Source organism: Erinaceus europaeus, chromosome 2, assembly GCF_950295315.1.
Source record: "Erinaceus europaeus chromosome 2, mEriEur2.1, whole genome shotgun sequence".
In the NCBI taxonomy this organism is placed as follows: domain Eukaryota; kingdom Metazoa; phylum Chordata; class Mammalia; order Eulipotyphla; family Erinaceidae; genus Erinaceus; species Erinaceus europaeus.
Window position 1 is genome coordinate 929,970 of NC_080163.1, and position 20,410 is coordinate 950,379.

The 20,410-nt window shown below is 47.8% G+C and overlaps 2 protein-coding genes across 9 annotated transcripts in view; both read right to left on the reverse strand.

Moving 5' to 3' along the window:
• LOC107523589 (leukocyte immunoglobulin-like receptor subfamily B member 3) overlaps window positions 1-7,913 on the reverse strand; it is a 61,519-nt gene extending 53,606 nt beyond the window's left edge. Inside the window, exon 1 of the mRNA XM_060173039.1 lies at window positions 7,757-7,913. Within this exon, the coding sequence (XP_060029022.1) occupies window positions 7,757-7,898 (142 nt within the window). The 5' untranslated portion in view covers window positions 7,899-7,913. The remainder of the gene's footprint in view (window positions 1-7,756) is intronic.
• The window catches only part of LOC103127826 (leukocyte immunoglobulin-like receptor subfamily A member 6), a 72,204-nt gene that overhangs the window by 25,224 nt on the left and 26,570 nt on the right, over window positions 1-20,410 (reverse strand). The gene's annotated exons all lie outside the window — the stretch shown is intronic.

The following is a 20,410-nucleotide window of genomic DNA, read 5'->3' on the forward strand; positions in this document are numbered from 1 at the left end:
GGCGGGAGAGAGAGACGACCAGGGACTCATGGCTGAGTGGTATGCAATTTAGTCTTTATTCGTGTGGAACGCAGCACAATCTAAGCTATCTCTAATCACAATGCTGTCCTTATATATCCTGAGGCGGAAGTGTCAGGTCCGAAGAGGATGTACTATGATAGGGGGTGGTGAGAAAGAAAAAACGCATGAACCAGTGGGGATTAAACCAATGCCCTGGAGGCAGGATGGTGCTTAGTTAACAGTGGTTTATGTAAATAGACTGCAGCTTTAAGTGGGATCAAACCAATGCCCTGCAGGCATGGTGGTGCTTAGTTAAGGAGGATTAGAGACAGAGGCTTTAAGCCGGGGGGAGCTGGCATACTACCCAACATGGTCTGATGGGGCTGGAGGTGTTGGCGAGGTCACAGGGGTCAGAACAGCAGCTCCCTGGAGCTTGAGCCCACCTGGGATGCCCACCCTGCACAGGTGTTTCTGCTGAGGCCTGCGCCCATCTGAGGGCTGCTGCTCTCTCTCCCCTGGGACACAGGACAGGGGCCTCACCTGAGACCAGGAGCTTCAGGGGGGCACTGGGGAGGGACAGAAGGTGGGGGGCACTGCTGAGGGAGCTGTAGCACCTGTAGCTGCCCCCTGTCCTGTTGTATGCTTTACATTGGGTTGTTCTAGCTCTCCCCCTGCCAAGAAAATTGGTTCAGTCCTGCTAGTTTTGCGGGCCCGCTTGTCCCCACCCCGAAGGAACCCCGAGAGAGTTCCAGAGTTGGAGAGTTCCAGAGTTAGAGAGAGTGCTTGGCGCCGTCGTGGGGGAAAGAGGCAGCAGAGTTCCGTTTGGTGATTAGCTTGTGTTAGTTTATGAATCGTTGTTCCTGAATAAAGAAATACAGCTCCCCTGCCCAGCCGTATGTCTCTGGTCATCTCTGTTACCTGCTCGTGAAGCTAGCCCGGCCAGCTAGAGCCTCCGAATTTTAACAACAAATGGCGCCCAATACTCCTGTCTTTGTGATTAAAAAGCGCTTGGGAAAATGGCGCCTCCTTCAAGATCTCCATGCAGTAAATAAAACCATGCAGGTCTGGGGCTCCCCCCAAAGGGGTTTGCCTCTTGCTTCTGTAATTCCCACGGGAATTCCAATCATAGCTATTGATATACAAGATTGTTTTTTCTCTATCCCCTTGCATCCGCAAGATTGTGAACGTTTTGCCTTCTCTGTTCCGTCTATTAATAATGCCAGCCCTGCTGATAGATTTGAATGGGTGGTGCTGCCCCAGGGTATGGCCAATAGTCTTACTATTTGTCAGGAGGCTGTTAAATCTGCCCTTGTCCCATATATTCATAAGGGCCTTAATATTTTTCATTATACAGATGATATTTTAATATGGGGAAAATCAGATACAGATCTCTATGCCTTATGTGATTTTCTCATTCCTGCATTAAAGAAAAGCGGCCTTAATGTAGCCCCTGAGAAGATACAGCTAATCCCTCCAATATCCTTCCTAGGTTCAGAGATTTCTCTAACCCAAATTCGTCCCTTAAAACCTAATGTTACCTTCCCTTCTAACCTTACTCTTGCTTCTTTACAAAGTTTTCTAGGAAATTTAAATTGGCTTAGGCAGTATCTCTATCTGCCCACAAGCTTCCTCCAACCACTGTTTGACCTGTTGAAAGGAAACAAACAGCCCTCCTCAAAACGTAAGTTAACTCCCGAGGCCTCCTTGGCACTGGAAAGGGTTAAGCAGGCCCTCCAGGACATGCACCTTGTTCGATTCTCCCCCTCCTCTCTGGTAAACCTTCTAATCTTCAACTCCACCCCCACAGTAGTAGGGGCACTGTGGCAAGACCATGGGGTTCTCGATTGGCTTCACACGCCAGTAGGAGGAGCTCCAATACTCCTTACTGAGATAGACGCGTTAGCATTCATGGTTCGCCAAGGGAGAAATAGGTATGTGCAGGTCTTAGGGAAAGAACCGGATTTAATCATTCTGCCCTTTTCTCTCACAGATACAGAGTGGCTTATACGCCATCATTCCCGCTTTGCCATAAGCTTCGTGGGGTTTCCAGGACAAATAAATAACCATTTTCCTTCTAATAAATTGATAGCTTCTTTACCTCTTCTGCCTCTACTAGCACCTAAACTTTTCTCTCGGGATCCCATTCCCTCTGCTTCTACAATCTTTACTGATGGCGGAAAAAGGGGAGCTGCTGCCCTTATATATTACCCAGACAAACAATCTCCTAAACCTCTCTTTACTGAGCTTCCTGAGAATTCCCCTCAGTACAAAGAACTTTATGCTGTTTTCCTTGCACTAAAAGCTGTACCAGAATCCTTCAACCTTTTTTCTGACAGTGTGTATACTGTTAACTTACTTCCATGGCTTGCTCGTTCTTATGTGAAAATTGATGACAACCCACTTTCCCCTCTCTTGATTCAAATCGCCTCTATGCTCTCTTTTCGAACCCAACCACTGTATATTCAACACCTTCGTTCCCACAGCCCTCTTTCTGGTTCCCTGTCCGAAGGGAATGCCGCAGTTGACCGCCTTGCCTCCACAGGAACTTTCCCAGTCTCTGTCTCTGATCCTGCTAATTTTCATTCTCTAACCCATGTTAATCTTAAAGGCCTTCGAGCTCGATTCCCTGATGTTCCTGTACCACAGTTAAAACATATCCTCACTACATGCTCTTCTTGTGCAAGTCTCATAAAGACACCTGCTATCCAGACCCTTGGGGTTAACCCCCGAGGTTTAAAAGCTAATGCTATTTGGCAAATTGATGTCACCCACATACCAAACTTTGGCAAACAAAAATATGTGTTTGTCTCAATTGATACCTTTTCTAAATTTATGTGGGCTACAGCTCAGACAGGAGAAAGTGCTAAAAAGCTTGTAAGCCATATGCTCTCTTGTTTTGCTGTTATGGGGGTCCCATTATTTTTGAAAACAGACAATTCAGCTATTTACAAGCAAACAATTTAAAGATTTTTGTTCCCTCTGGAATATTACTCATACCACGGGTATTCCACAGGGACAAGGCATTGTCGAGAGGGCCCATCAAACTCTGAAGGCTCAACTAAATAAAGATAAAGGAGGAACATATCCCCCCAATATCCAGTTAGCAAAAGCCTTAACTACGTTAAATCTCTTTAATATTTACAATAACTCGGCCTTACCCCCTATTATTCTTCACTGGAAAACACCATCTACCCTCCCATCTATTAAGGTCAAATTGAGAGACCCACTCGATAAAATTTGGAAAGGGCCTGACCCATTATTGACCATGGGAAGGGGTTTCGCATGCATTTTCCCTCAAAATTTCTCTAAACCTGTGTGGGTTCCTGCCCGCCATGTCCGACAATACCCGCAGGATGGCGCTGTTATTCCTGAAGAACAAGAAATACTACAAGAGGACCAGATGCAGGATACATCCCAGGACCCGTAATACGACATGGCAGAACCTACAAAATCTGGCTCACAGAGACCTCTCTCCTACCCTTTCCCTGTATGTCTTATGCTATAACGCCAGTTGTTTTTGTAAGTGAGTGTGTGAATGAAAAAAAAAATTTTTTTTTTTGCATGACCCATCTGCTCAGAGTACTCTAAAAGGTAATTGGCTTTATATAAAAATGCTGGACGCAGCCAAAGTTTCTGGAGACGTCCAGAAACATTCCAAATTTTTTTTTCTTTCTCCCTCTTTTGATTTTTATATATAGTTTTGGTATATATGTAAGTGTTTAGTCTTAAACTGTGTGACTAATGACAGATATAAATTTGTTTTTAAATAATGTGTTTTTATAACAAAAGTTCTTTTTCCTCCAGTTTGTTATAACTAAATGTTTATGGGTACGTCTCAAGTTTGGTAACACTAACTTAACGGTCAAAAGTGAAACCCTACAGCTACACTTTTACCAGACAAGGTAAAAATTAATTTGTTAAGATAACTTACTATTTAGGTAAAAGTCTAAATGTTCAACGTGACTATTCATTCCCAAAACTAAACTATATAAATTTTATATACAGGACACCTTTGAAGGGCCCCCAAAGGTGCCCTGTAAACTATCTTGTGGAAATTAATCCACAACAGATCTGGCATCAATCTGGCACTGTAAATGTTAAAATCATTGTCACGAATATGCGTTAACTGTCTAAGCAATTTGAGTATGTTTAAAATACATATTTTAGCTAAAGTTGGTCTCAAGATCCTTCGGTAGAGGCTGCTACAGGAGGTCACATTAGATGACCTTCAAATAAAATCATAAAGAGATTTTAAACCAATTATAATCATCGAGGTATCAACTATAACAAACCTATAACTTGTTACAAGTTCAGATTAACCACGAGAAGCAGATTGTTTGTGTTTCTTTCACAGGAATCCCAGAAAAACCATCTGAACCCCTGCACACCCTGACGTCACCCACTAGATGGCACGACTACCGTGGCACACCCCCCAAAACCCTAGATGTCACTCAACGCGATCTGAAGAACCTGATACACAGTCTCCAAGGACAGAACTTTCTTCATGCCTGGTTGCCGTTCCTGCTTCTGACCTGCCTGTCACGTGTTGGCGGTTCCAGCTAGCTATCTACAAAAGAGCAACATTCCAGCGGCTGACCTCCCTCAATTCTAGCGGCTGACCTCCCTCATGCAGCGTCGCATCCCCTGCCAATTCTTCCCCTAGCCATCTACTTCAGACTGAGACTTGTATCGGACTTTCTGACATAGCCTATATACATTTTACACAATTTTGAAGCAGCTTATTTCCCTTCACGCTGCTGGTTTTTCATAGACTGATCCTGAGTAATTCATAGACTTTACAGACTGTTGCCTTGAGGACTATACAATGCCAAATAGCCCCTCTGTTTGGTGGGTCATGCCCTCCCGCCTCCCCCTCTTTATGTACCCTTGCCCTTTCCCCACCGCAAGCAGGGAATGTTCCTTTACACTCCAATCCTTCCCTTCACACCACACTGGCTTTTACTACTCCCCTACTTGTCCCTTCCTATTTTGTTATATCATTTAGGCTTATGCCCAAAAGGTTTCTGCCCCATGATAGTCTTTTACAGACTTTGTACATCTTATGCAATTACTAGATAGAAAGATAGAAAAGATGTAGAGATATTGTGAAGAGATGGTTGAGCAGGCTGCGCTTAAACCTATGAGATGAGTCTCTCCAGGTAAGTCTCTCTCTCTAAAGAGGGGTTGAGCACAAGAGGACGCATAAATATCACAAGGTTCACAGCCATTTAAGCCTTCCCTCCTCCAGAGAAAGTCCTACATCTTCCCACCTGAGCACGGCATTCCTCTAAAACATTTAAGCCTGCTCCATTCCATTTTTCTTTACTGTGTCCATTTAGATATAAAGGGATAGGAGGAGATGTTGCTGAGGAGTTATTCTGATGCAGTCTCCACCCCCAGGTTTTACTACGCCATGCGAAATCCTAGCAGTGCCCCCTTCAACCAATCCTGGCCCCACACGTCACCCCTGGTTGTCGCCCAATAAAAACCCCCCTGACCACCCCCCTCTCTGGGCTCTCAGCTCCCCCTCTCTCAGATCTCGCCCCCTGCTCTCCCCCCATGGTCAGGTAGTGGGGACGGCCATTGCCGGCTGGCTCCACGTGGTCTGAACCAACCCCCCATCCTATAATAAAGATTTGTGTACCCCTTTGCTCTGGACGTCCACTCTCTTCTCCACGGTGCAGCCCAACACCAGACCGCCACAACAACACTGTCCCTGGGTCATGGCACTGAAGGTGAAGTTGGCCTGATAGGGCACAGCTTTGTACAATAGCCACTGAAACTGAGGGGGAGCAGGGGACCCCTCCTTGGACAACCAGAAGATGTTAGCAGGGATGTCAGAGTGGCACTGCAGGGTCATGTCCCCTCTCCAGGGCACCCAGGGCCCCGGCAGGGCTGACAGGGTGGGCCTGCTGTGTGTACCTGGGGGAGGTTTGTGGGGTCACAGCAGCCCCCACCCCAGAGACCCTGTCTGGGGCCCCCATCCTCCAGGGACCCTGCTGTGGCCCTCCCAGACCCCACTCCTCTGGGGTCCCTCCTCTACTCCCCCTGCTACCTGTACCAGCCTCCTCCCAGCACCCCTCTCTGCACCTTCACCCATGGGTAGGGAGGCCCAGCACCCTGGGGGGCTCCTCACCCACCACGAGGAGGTCCAGGGGGTCACTAGGAGCTGACCACACGTGGGCCAGGCTGTGTCTCCCGAGACACCGGTACCGGCCCCCATGGGAGCTGTTGACGGGGCCCAGGGGGAAGTCAGGGCTACGCTGCCCATCCAGCCGCTCTGGGCCCCAGGGATCTTCTTCCCTGGTCAGGCAGAATGTGACAAAGCGGCCTGGGAGCGACACTGCAGGGTCAGGCTGTCCCCAGTCACTACCAGCTGGAATGGCTGGGCCACCAGGGAGGGCGCCTCCAACACCCCTGGGGACAGACAGACACATGGAACTCACCTCAGGCACTAGAGGCTCAGGGTCCTCACTGCTCCCCAGGCTGCTCTGCAACTCTGACCCCCGGACATCACCCCCAACTATCCCTGAGGCCCACTGGGCACATGGTTAAGGGGTCACCCCCCATCCCTGGGCCTACTGACACATGGTTTAGGGCGTCAAGGGCACCTGGAGGGACAGAACAAGCAGGGTCCCTCACCTGTAACCTTGAGATGCAGGGGGTCGTTGGGCTCTGACCACTGCTGGGAGTAGGAGCTAGAGGAGCCGTAGCACCTGTAGGTGCCCCCGTGGGAGGCATTCACGGGGCCCACAGGGAAGAGGACCTGGGGTCTCCCAGGGGAGGGTCGCTGTTCCATGTGGAGGGGCGGGTCAGCGCCCCCCTCCTTCAGAAGGTGGAAAGTGCCCGATGCTGTCTCTGAGCTGCAGGAGAGGGTCACCCTCCCTCCTGCCTCCACCACAGGGCTCGGGTGGGCTGAGAGGGAGGGTGGGGGGAACACTCCTGAGGGAGAAGAGGAGCTGTGTTAGGGGGCCGTCACCCCAACACCCCAGGCTGCACTGTGGGCTGAGGCCCCTGAGCCCACACTCTGCTCCTCTCCTGTGAGGAGGAGCCCCCGTGGGGAGGGTCCCAGGTTCCCTCTCAACTGTCACCACCAGGGCCAGGGGCTCGCTGCGCTCTGAGGAGGAGTTGCAGTTGAGGGGGCCACACCGGTACAGCCCCCCATAATGTGAGACTACAGGCTCAAAGACGAACCGGTCTTGTTTGAGGATTCCTGCAGGACATCACTCTCCCAGTCCACAAAGACGTTCCCTTTATACAAACGGAGGCCACCAGCCTGCAGGGACCCTCACACCACAGGGTCAACCAGCTCCCCTTGGGGACCATCGCACCTGGCTCTGCCCAGATGGAGGGTTTGGAGAGGGTCCCTGTGGAGGAGTCAGAGCTGAGAGTCAGGGCTGCCTCTGCCTCAGTTTCCCCAGCTGTCCTCTGGCTCCTCCCACAAGGGAACCTCCCCACCCACACTGTGCCCATTTCCCTGGGTTTCTGGGCTGAGGCTGAGGAGTGGGGGCTCACCTGCCTGGACCTGGTCCCACAGCCCCCAACACAGCCCAGGAAGAGAGTCCCTGTGAGACCCTCACCCACCCACCCATCACACACAGCAGCTCCAGGCCTAGTCTGGGCCCTGAGCCTGGGGTCCCCTCTGGGCTGAGAACACCCCCTACCAGAAGGCCTGCCCCCACTGAGCCCTGAGTCAGGGGTCCCTCAGGGACAGGACCTGGGAGGGAGGGGACCCCTCCTCTGTCCCCAAGCTCACCCAGGCAGAGAAGGGCAGTGAGGGTCCAGCTGGGGCTGCCTCCCATGGTCCCCAGGGTGCAGAGCTGGGGAGGCCCAGGGCTGGCAGGGTAGCACCACAATGTGAGAAGTTCTGTGTTCATGTGGAAATCAGGGTTCCTCATTCTTGTCCTCACAGGAAGGGGAAGGGCCTCTCGGGGTCCCAGTCTCTCCCCGGAGGCCCAGACTATGGACAGAGGCTCTGGGTCCTAAAAGTAGACCTGTCTGTCACTAGATCCACAGGATCATCCAGCACCTCAGGGATGTCCCGGTGTCCCTGTGAGAGGCCCTTGTCCCAGTCACTGGAACGCAACTCCCCTGTGGGGAGGGAGCCCCTCTGTCCCAGGGGGCCACGTCTTGGCCCTGCTCCCTCCGGGGGCTCTAGTGCTTCCAGCTGTGTTTCTCTGGGTCAGTCCTGCCAGGTGCATTGAGCTCCGGGATGTGCATGTGTGTGGGTGGTGACCAGATGGGGAGACATCAGCACTGGTGTCTTCAAGGTTTATTCAGGCTGATCCTCCTCCTCCTCCTCTCTCTCTCTCAACTTCTCTATTTCACTTTCTCTCTTTGCATTCTAAGATTCCACCACCAAACCTGATCTCATTTAATTGTTTACTTTTTGTTTTTGAATTGTGATTAATAGTACATTAGAAATTATAGGATTTTAGCCAATGGACCACAAAAAAGGGGAGCAAGAATAGCTGTGCTTATATCTGTCATGATAGACTTTAAAATAAATAAAATTTTAAAAGATAGGGATGGACATTACTTAGTGCTCAGAGGATCAGTCAATCAAGAGGACTTAGTGATTATCAACATCTATGCCCCCAAGGAGAGGCCATCTACTACTACTAAACATCTACTCAAAGAGCTACAGCATCATATTATCAGCAACACAGTCAGAGTAGGGGACTTCAACACCCCACTCTCTCAACTTGACAGATCACCCAGGCAGAAAATCAAGAAAGAAACAAGGGAGCTAAATGAAGAGATAGAGAAACTAGCACTATTGGACATTATCAGAGTAAGGATGGTGATTTTACCATTTTTGATAACTCACGAATCCCAATTAGAGACAAGAATACACCTGCCCAAAGGAAAAAATAAATGCCATGCATTTACCTGAAGCAAATTCCAATAGATAGACTGGAGACCATGGTGAGAGCTGGCAGGCTCCAGGTGATCCAGGTGGGCTAGCACTTTTGTATGTGCATGGGCACATGTCTGCACATGTCTCCCCAAAGGCGTTGTCCTTTTTATTTATTACTGACTGGATAGAGTCAAACGAAGGTTGATGGAGGAGATAGACTGGAGAGAGCAAGAGAGAGACAGCTGCAGCCCAGCCTCATTACTCATGAAGCTTTCCCCCTGAAGCTGGGGACCAGGGGCTTGAACCTTAGTCTTTCTGCATTGCATGTGTGTGTTCAACCGGGTGCACAACCACCAGCCCCCTCTTCAAGGACTGTATCAGTCATTTAGTAGTTCACCTGAGCATGTGATTTTAGAACCTCATTCCCACTGCACCCACCACCAGAGTTCTGTGCCCTCAACCCCCACCCAGTGACAACCTCCAAACTTCTCCCAAATCTTAGAGACACTTAACCTAGTCCTGTGTGTTTCTTCTCTGCGAGCTCAGGTGTTCCTGTTCTCTCGGTCCCACATATGAGCAAAACCACCTGATAGTGGGCTTTCACCTTGCTGACCTCACTGCAGAATCACCTCCACTACTGTCCATTTTATATGAAGGACTCATGATTCTATTTTCAACTTGCTGGGAAGTCTCCCACTGAGTGTGTATCCATAACTTTCTCCAGTCACCTGTCACTGGGCATGTAAGCTGCTTGCACTTCTTGGCTGACGTGAGTATCACAACTCTGAACGTGGGTTTCATGTGTCCCCTTGAATTGACATTTCCATGTCATCTAGAGACATGAGTACCATGGTGTTGCTGGAGCTCAAGGTCTTTCCATCTGCACAGGATTAAGGATGCTCTGTGCTGTTTGCCATGGAAGCTGCACCAATGTGGACCCAGGCGTGTGGCAGGGTCTCTCTGTCCACATCCGCCAATTCCTGTTGTCTCCTGACTTGTTAGTGGTCTACCTTCTTACTGGTGTGAGGTGTAGTGGTGCTCAAGAGGTTCATAATAGCTTCTGGCCATGAACACTTTCTACATTTTATGTATTTATTGGGATGTTTGCATAAAGACATAAATTGGGGGAGATTGAGAGGGAGAGAGAAGGCAACACCTGCAGTCCTGCTCCACTACTCATTGTGGGATTATGTGAAATTTGGTAGAGCTTAGAGAAGCTCCCCCCCATCCTCGGATGGAAGTCTGGAAAGACACCCCACTTGTTAGCCTCTCTCCTTATAGAGATGAGCCAAGAGGTAAAAGTCTCCCAGACTTAGTTTCTCCTTGTTAGACTCTCAAGCTTACAGAAATCCTACAGGCCTCTTATGCTTAGTTTCTCCCTGCTAGCAGGCCACATGGCTGCCTACTTTGAGGTTCATTCAAAGTTCATATAGTCACTCGAAGTTCACACATCCACTACACCTTTATATCACATAGTAGAACACACTCTATCATACACCTCAAACACCAGTTAGAGTAACCCCAAAAAACTCCATTTCCCTATGCCCTGTGATATCTATGATTTACAAAAATCACTGTTTTTCTTTCTCTACCTCACCTTACTGGTTTAAGCCCTATGCTTCTCTCCAATGCCTTTGGATAGTCAACTTGCCTGCACCATGGAGATTAATTGTCTTGACCTTTATGTGTCACATCAATACTTGTCATGCCAGCCCCCACCATAGGGGCAAGCTGACCTTTAAGAAACCTGTAATTTCTGATGTATTTGAAGAATGTTCTTTGTTAACTTTCTATATATACTCAAACCCACCTTCCAATAAATGAGTGTTTGTACCAAAATGCTCCCCGACTTTTTCTGAATCAGTGTGAGGGAAGAGCAGCAGGCTTACCTCCTGGCTGGAGCCACCCCACGTGAGCCCCAACAACTCATGAAGTTTTCCTCCTATAAATGGGGGCCTGCGACCTGAACCGGGAACCTTGAGCACTGGACTGTGTGTGCTGAGCTAGATGCATCACCTCCCAGCTGTCCATGAATACTCTGTCCTGCAAAGCTATCTATCAAACATGAAAGAGTATACATGTGTTTGTTTGTGTATAAATATCAGATCCACAGCAAGCTAAGGGAGTTTTCCATTACCAGAACTCCATGACAAGCACTATGGAAAGGAATGTGACAGAAAAACATGAAGGCACATTTAACTCTCAACTAAGTGAAATACAGAAACACAGAGCCACAAACAAAACCCTAGAAATGTAAGGCAATGATGAAAGAAGAAAGAGGGCAGATGGCTAGCAGTGTTTGAATCCCGCAGTGCATTTCGTCATCCCAGGTCTCCTGTGGATGAGGCTCCCATGTGTCAGAGTCTTGGTCTCATGTTCAGGAGCTCTCTGCTGCTCTTCCTGAGGGGGTTGGCCTGTTACCTCGTCTGTGGCTGGGCCTCCTTGCGGCTTGGATGCTTTCTATTGCCAAAGGCACTGTGTTCAGCACTTAGGTTCTAAAGGGTGTCCTGGGTCAGCTCCAGTACTTGTTGCCTCTGTGGCTCTTAGTTGCAGTCGTGAGTGGGGTCCTGTCATGGCTGAAGGCTGCTGCAGTCTGGCGCTGGCTGGGGTGCTAAGTCTTAGCTGAGTCTTGCTCCCTGACCTCTTCCCTGCACCACATGCAAGTCCACCATTTTCCAGCTGTGACGCTGTTTCTTGACCAGGAGTCCAGAGTGCTGATGGAGGCTATCATGACTTGTCATTTCACTGCTTGTGGTTCAGAGGAGAACAGCTCCCCAAGTCTACTTTCCTGTGGCTTCAGCCTGAAGTATACTGCACATGCACTTCAAGACCAAAGACTTTGGAGTGTGTGTGTGTGTGTGTTAGAGAGAGAGAAAACAAGAGAACATTTGAAAGTTCTCAGACATCTGCTAATAACTAACATCCTTTTCCTGCCTAAATGAAAAGCTGAATAAGAACAGGTCCCAAACATCTTCATTAATACTCTAAATACTCATCATTATACTCTAAATACTCATCAGTAATACTCTAAATACTCATCTGCAACCACATATGAGACCAAGGAGGCTTCCTGACAGCACATGTTACCTCTTACCGGTGACGTTGTATCAGGAAACTGTCAGAAAGACAGAACACTGTCTGGATATCAGAAAAGACTTTAAGGAACTGCAGAATTGTTGGGGCTCACGGAGGGGTGTCTCTCAGCCTGGAGGTAAGCTTACCGAGGCTCTATCACCAGCTCAAGGGACTGAATGATAAAGAAAGAGACTCGGGGTGGATTCTGGTATGAACAAACTCATTCATTGGGGAGTGAGTTTTGGTTAATATAGAAAGTTAAAAAAAAGAACATTTTTCACATACGTCAGAATTCACAGGTTTCCTTGAGGTCAGCTTGCCCCTTATGGTAGGGGTTGGTATAACAAGAGTTGATGTGATACATAAAGGTCATAACAATCTGTCCCCTGATGCAGGCATTTAATTATCCAAAGGCATTTGAGAGAATAATAGGGGTTGAACCAGTAAGATGAGGTAGAGAAGGAAGAACTAAGCTTTAAGGACATCAAAAGGGCTCCAGGAAATAAGATTATGGGGGCTTTTCACTTGTCCGGTGTTAGGAGTGTGTGACAGGATATGTTCTTCCTTTGTGATCAAAAGGTGAAGTGGAATGAGTCAAGTTTTAGTGAGTGAATCCTAAATCAGGCAACCATTTGGCTGACAGCAGAGGGAACTAAGTGAGAGAGGGTGTAGGATTTTTGTGAATTTGGGAGTCTTACATAGGGCAAGCTAAGTGTGATAGATTTTTCCCTTTTGGCTTATCTCTATGGAGAGAGGCTAACAAGAGGGGTGTCTTTTCAGACCTCCATCCATGAAGATAGGGGGAGCTCCCCTAAGCTCTACCAAACTTCCACATAGTCCCACACTGAATGTTCTTTGTGTTTTCTGAGGCTAGAGGCAGACACCATGTTGGTGCCAGGACTCTGGAGCCAGGCTGGCAGAGTCCCGGTTAATCTGTGACAGAACTTGGAGATAGAGATTACTACAGGAGCTGGGGAGCAGCACAGGGGTTATGTAAAAGATTCTCATGCTTGAGCGTCTAAGGTGGCATGTTCAATCCACCATACCACTTTTTAAAGATATTTCTTTATTTAGTTTCCCTTTTGTTGCCTTTGTTGTTTTATTGTTATAATTATTATTGTTGTTATTGATGTCATTGTTGTTGGATAGGACAGAGAGAAATGGAGAGAGGAGGAGAATACAGAGAGAGGGAGAGAAAGATAAACACCTGCAGTCGTGCTTCACCACCTGTGAAATGACTGCCCTACAGGTAGGGAGCCAGGGACTTGAACCAGGATCCTTACTCTGGCTGTTACACTTCATGCCACATTCGCTTCTTCTTCTAGCATTTGCCCTTCTTCCGTAGCCAGTCAACAGTGTCAGGTTGAGCCTGATGTAAAGTTTCGAGACCTCCTTTGAATCTGGAGAGGTGGCAGTTGTTGACTATGTGGGTCATTGTCTGTAGCCATAGGGGCAGTTCGGGTCGTCTCTGGCTCCCCAGCGATGGAATATAGCGGCACACTGGCCATGGCCTGTTTGATAGTGATTGAGGAGGGCCCAATCATAACGTGCTAGGTCAAAGCCGGGTTGACGCTTGCAGGGGTCTGTGATGAGGTGTTTGTTCTTTACCTCAGCTGACTGTCAACTCTGTTTCCAAGAGTCTGGAACAGAGAAGTTCAGTGTAGGCGTAGGGGACCAGATTGGGTGATGAGACGTCAAGCGTTAGACAGGGTGGGCAAAGATATCCGCGTATATTGGCAGGTCCCGTCGAGCATAGATGTGGGAAATGAACTTAGATGATGCTGCATCCTGACGAATATCTGGCGGGGTGATGTTGCTAAGAACTGGCAGCCGTGGAACCGGGGTGGAACGGATGGTTCCAGAAATTATCCTCATGGAGGAATATAATTTGGAATCGACCAAGTGGACATGGGGGCTACAGAAGCATACTGGGGCACAGTATTCTGCAGTGGAGTAGCATGATGCCAGAGATGATGATTGTAGTGTGGAAGTGCTCGTGCCCCATGAGGAGCTGGCCAGTCTTGCAATGATGTTATTCCTCGCGCCCACCTTTGCTGCAGTTTTTATGAGATGTTCATGAAATGACAGTGCGATTGAGAGTAACGCCAAGATAGACTGGCTGGGCTTCATGCCGGATTCTCGTATCACCAAGCTGCATATTAAGCTCACGCGAGGCTGAGGCATGGTGTAGATGGAAAACAGATGATACCGTTTTTGCAGTGCTAGGGATTAGTCGCCATTTTTTACAGTAATCAGATATCAGAGACATGTCTTTCATGAGTGTTTCCTCGAGGATGTCGAACTTTGATGCCTGAGTTGCACAGCAGATATCATCGGCATAGATGAACTTCCTTGAAGAAGTTTCTGGGAGGTCATTGATGTAAATATTAAATAGCGTAGGAGCCAGAACAGAGCCCTGGGGGAGGCCACTTGAGACAAGTCTCCATCTGCTAGACTTGTCACACAGATGCACCTGGAATCTTCTGTTTTGGAGAAGAAACTATATAGTGTTGGCCACCCATGGAGGCAGGCATCTTAAGATCTTGACTAGGAGACCATGGTGCCAGACCGTGTCATAGGCTGCTGTGAGATCAACAAAGACAGCACCCGTCTTTAAATTCTTCTGGAATCCATTTTCATCGTAAGTTGAGAGGGCCAGGGCTTGTTCACAGGTAGATCTTCCTGGGCGGAAACCAGCTTGGGCGGGTGATAGGAATTTCTCTGTAAGATGAGAAATACGTGACAGAAGCAGTCTCTCAAGGAGTTTGTAACACACGGAGAGGAGAGAAATTGGTCTATAGCTGGTGGCCAGTGTTGGGTCTTTCTTTGGTTTCAAAACCACTATAATCTTTGCACGATGCCAAACTTTGGGCATAGACTCAGATTCCAAGATGTGGGACAGGAATGAAGCGAGCGGGACCCAGGTTAAGAATGAGTTCTGGGGTGATGTTATCATAGCCAGCAGCTGTTCCAGGTTTAACCCTCTTCAAAGCGTCTTCCAGTTCAGACAGTGTAAAGGGAGAGAGTTTTGGAGATGGACAAGATAACTGGAAGTGGGATGACCACTCATGGGAAATTTCTCTTTTCCAGACTGGGTCGATCTTAGCACGTCCAACTTGAGTTAGGTGACTGGCCACTGAGTTTGGAGATTCGGGAGGATGGGAGATGGGAGGGGGTTGGCTACCAGCACCCAGTCAGTGAAGAAGCTTCCAGGCCTTCCTACTTGAGTGGATGAAGTTCAGACTTTCTGTGAGTTGTTGCCAGTGGGCTTGGCGTGCTGCATCCAGGGAGGCAATGAGATGGTCAGCCACATCTGGGTCGCCCGACTCATCATACTGCTTTAGTAGTTGCTCGCATTCAGCATGAAGACAAGGCGTATAGTTAGCACATCTCCCACGAGGAATGGCTTGGGAAGCTGCTTTGAAGATGGCTTGGCGGAAGCGCCTGTAGGAATCTTCAGAGGGGATAGAGTTAATTGGAATTGCAGGAATAGATTTGTTGGTAAGATCACTGAACAGATGCCAGTTTGCTTTCTGAAAGTTCCATCTTAGTTTCTCCGAGCACAGAATCAGTGGGTGCTGGAGATCAATGTGGATGATAGCTGGGCGGTGATGACTGTGCGGGAAGATCTTGAGAACTTGTCTCGTAGCGGGAAAGGCTTGGCCGTTGACTGTGCTAATCCAGCACAGGTTAGGTGACGAGTCTTTATTCCATCTAGCACTGTGAAAAGAGCCTGGCTGTTTGGGATCGTATAATAGGGAGAGGTCATTCGCTGAAGCCCAGTCGGCTAAGATAGAGCCATCAGCACGAGTGGAGGAATATCCCCAGTCTTGGTGATGACTATTAAAGTCTGCAACGTAAACGGCTGGGTGATTCGGGCTAGGCAGGACCTCATTATCCCATGAGGCACTAGGAGGCTTATATACGTTGATGAGCTGAATAGTTCCAATAGTAATGGAGTCGTAGAAGGTCGAAGAGGCCGTACGGTAAACGTCCGCAAGACACGATTTGGCATAGATGGCTTGGCCGTGTTTAGGATGGAGATTATAGCATATTAAATTGTTAATATAATTAACAATTGTTAAATTGTTAATATAGCATATTAACTTTTTAAATTGTTAAATTGTTAATATAGCATATTAACTTTTCTCTCCACCTTCTCTGAATCTCATCCTGTTCCCACCCTACTGGGCTAGTATATTTATAAGGACAAGATTGTAGTTTTAGTTTAGCTTAGCTTGGTATAGATTGCGCTGTATCCTGCATGAATAAAGAGATACTGCGTACAACCCAGCCATGAGTCCCGGGTCGTCTGTCTCCCATCAGTGAAGCTCAGCCCGACATCCCTGGTCAGAAACAAGCCAATTCAGGCCAGTGTGAATAGTGGATTGAATGGCACTGAGACAGGGACCTCATCACACACCATATCCCATGGTTAAAACAAGAAGAAACATTGCAGAAATTAACCAGGACAAAAGTCCAGACAGAATCTTCCTAAGTGTTTTGAGTACAGGACTCAAACACTAATTGACCTATTAGTCACAGGAGTGAGAAAAGAGTTTGAAAATAGCATCATCAGAAATGAGGAAACAGCACATGAGACTCTGAAAGAAAACACTATCTGGAGGTAATTGGAGAGATGGAAGCTGAAATAGCTGAGCTAAGATCACAGCTAGCTGAACAAGCTAAGACAGTATCATAACAGGGTAACAAAATAACTGAGCTACAGAAAACAACAGAGGGGAGAGAGAAGAGAATAAGTGAGACAGGAAATAGAATTAGCAAGACTGAGGATGAATTAGAGAAAACTAAGAAAGGAAGAAATCTCAAAAAGAGATTGAGAGTTACTTAAAACTACAACAGAGACCTATGGGATGACTTCAGATGAAATAATATGCTCATTATTGGCTGGCCAGAGGAAGAAAGAGAGGGAGGGGAAGAAAGCATTCTTCAGGACATAATAGCTGAGAACTCCTGTAGTCTAGACAACATCAAAGACGTAAAGGTTCAAGAAGCTCAGAGTCCCAGATGGAATAAACCCAGACTTAAAGACAACAAGATACCCAAAACACCAAGACACATCATATTTAGAATGGAAAGAAATAAGGATAAAAAAGGATCTGAAGGCTGCAAGAGAAAATTAGAGTCACTTATAGAGGAAAACCCATAAGATTAGCAGCAGACTTCTCCACACAGACACTACAGGCCAGAAGAGAATGGCAACATACCTATCGAGTGCTCAATGAGAGAGGCTTTCAACCAAGACTACTGTATCCTGCTAGACTGTCATTCAGACTAGATGGAGGCATAAAAACCTTTTCAGACACGCAAAAGCTGGAAGAATCAACTATCACCAAGCCTACCCTGCAAGAAGTTCTGATATTTCTCCTATAAACAATCAGATCACAGTGGTCTGGGAGGTGGTGCAATGGATAAAGCACTGGCTTCTCAACCATGAGTTTCTGAATTCAATCCCCAGCAGCACATGTACCAGAGTGATGCCTCGTTTTTCTCTTCCTGCCTATCTTTGTCATAAATAAATAAATTCTTAAAGAAAAGATCAATAAAGTTTGAAAAAAACCAGACCACAAATATACCATAAATCAGGACACTCTAAAATTTTGGAATAATTTTATGGAATTGATGGAAATAAATATAATGGAATGGCATTAAAGTATCTTCATTCTATAATATCAATTAATGTCAATGGCCTGAATTCACCTATTTTAAATAAGGCTTTTTATTATTTATTTTCCCTTTGGTTGCCCTTGTTGTTTCTATTATTGTTGTAGTTATTATTGTTGTTGTTGATGTCCTCACTGTTGGATAGGACAAAGAGAAATGGAGAGGGGAGGGGAAGACAGAGAGGGGGAGAGAAAGGGAAACACCTGCAGACCTGCTTCACCGCCTGTAAAGCGACTCACCTGCAGGTGGAGAGCTGCGTGTTCAAATCAGGATTCTTATTCTGGTCTTTGCGGTTTGCACCACCTTCGCTTAACCCACTGTGCTACTGCCCAGCCTCTGTATTCACCTATTAAAAGGCATAGATTAGGAAGATGAATCAGAAAACACAACCCAATCTTATGTACTCTGCAGGAATGTAATGTAACTCAACAAGACAAACACAGACTCAACGTGAAAGGATGGAAAACTACCATAGAAGAGAGTGGACCATAAAAAAGGAGCAGGAACAAGTATTCTGAATCTGAAATGATAGGCCTTAAAGCAAGTACACATTTAGAACATAGGGGTGGACAACTACTTAAGGCTCAGAGGGTCAATCAATCAAGATGTCTTAATGATTATTAACATGCAGAGCACCCAAGGAGAGGCCATATAAATACATCAAACATCTACTGAAAAGGCTACAACAATAAATTAACAGCAACACAGTAATAGTGTGGGATTTCGACACCCTTGGATATTAGACAAGAAACTATCAAATACTTAGAGAAAAATATTGCATAACTCTTTACCATCTAAATTTTAAAGGCACCCTCAATGACACAAATCCAATTAAAAAATGAAATAAAAAAGTTGAACCATAAACACAAAGCAGACTTGGACTGGGTCTGGTGTATTGCACCAAAGTAAAGGACTCTAGGGTAGGCGGTTAGGCAGAACTTGAAAAACAAGCTCAGAGGGGAAAACTCTAAGCAGAACTTGGACTGGAGTTGGTGTATTGCACCAAAGTAAGATTCTGGGGTGGGGGAGGTTTCAGGTCCTGGAACGTGATGGCAGAGGAGGACCTATGGAGGTGGTATTACTGTGTAGCAATGTTAAGAATATACAAACGATTGTATGTTCCTGTGTAAACTATTAATCCCCCAATAAAGAAATTTAAAAAACAAACAAAGAAACAAACAAGCAAACAAAAAATCCTGGGGTGTGGAAAGACAGCATAATTCTTCTGCAAAAAACTTTCATGCTTGAGGTTCTGAGGTCCCAGGCTTAATCCCCAGCACCACCATCAACCAAACTTAGAAAAATAAAATCCTTCTCAACTTTAGTATTAGAGAGACACAGATGAGGAGTTCTTGGTCCTGTCGTCTGTCCCTTGGGCAGGCTCTATAATGCCCTGCTTCTCTCAACACAGCTATCCCTGAGTGACCCTTCCTCTGCTGTGAGGGTTCAGTTCCACTGGACTCTCTCAAACTTCTCTTTTGCATTTAGACTTTGCCTCTGTGTCACTTCCACAGCAGCCCCTCCTTCACCAAGAGCTGCAAACATCTCTCTCCCGCCTGAGTTGTGAGCTCACTGGGACATCACCTGGCCTCAGCTTCCTGTGGGGACTCTGTGGGTCTCTGCGAAGGTCAGCTGTGAGCACTGCTCTGTGAGGTCACTCTTGGGGGCCACAGCCCAGCTGACTCCTGAGCACCAGGAGTCTGTCAGGAGCCCACGAGACTAAGAGGAGGCAGAGAGCATGACAGGGTCAGCTGGCCTGGGTGCTGGGGAAGGCCAGGGTCCCCTCCCAGGACAGATCAAATCTGTCAGAGCCCAGAGCAGATCCACAGAGGAAGGTCAGCATCTGTCCAGGGGCCAAACAGGGCCCTACAGGCTCAGGAGGGAGGGCTTACCAGATGCCCCTCAGTGACCAGTGGGCACTCAGGGCAGCCCACACTCTCCTTCCCTGACCCAGGCATTGTGCCACACTCTGTGTCTCTCACTGGGGTACCTGAATTCTCCTCTCCCAGCCTCCCTCCTGGGGCTCCCCTGACACCAATACCCCAATAAATTTTTGGGAACCTCAGACTATGAATGGGGCAGGAGGGGACCCTCACCTGAGACCAGGAGCTCCAGGGGCTCACTGGGGGGTGACCACACCTGGGGTCTGTCACTGTAATAGCCATGGCATCTGAAGGTCCCCCTGTGGTTGGGGGGGGGTCACAGGGTCCACACGGAACAGGGCCTGGACCTGCCCACTGTGGTGTGGCTGTGTGTCTAGGGTCCTGGGGGACGTGTCTTCTCCTTGCTGAGTCAGAACCATCCTGTCAAATCTCTGCCCTGAGGCACACTGGAGGGTCACGGTCCCTCCTGGGCTCACCACAGGGCTCGGCAGAGCTGACAGGGAGGGTTTGCTGTAGGATCCTAGGAGAGGAGGTGGCAGCATTGGAAATGGGGTTCCCGCTACTCCCCAGGACTGGTGTGATTGGGACCCCTACAGGGCAGACCCCCTTCCTGGGGAAGAGCCTGATCTGGGGCTCCTGAGTGAGTCTCACCTGAAACCACCACCAGCTCCAGGGGGTCACTGAGCTCTGACCAGTCAGAGGAGATGAGATAGAGACACCTGTATATCCCTGCTTGTTGCTCTGCCAAGTAGGTGGCAGAGAACTTGGCCTTGTGACTGGGTGTCCGCGTGATCTCTATGACCCAGGGTGCTGGGCTTTGCTCTTTATTCAGATGGAACTCCTGGGCCCCCAGAGTCCTCTGACACCAGAGGGTCACAGGGCTCCCCCAGGGGACCACAGGGCCTGG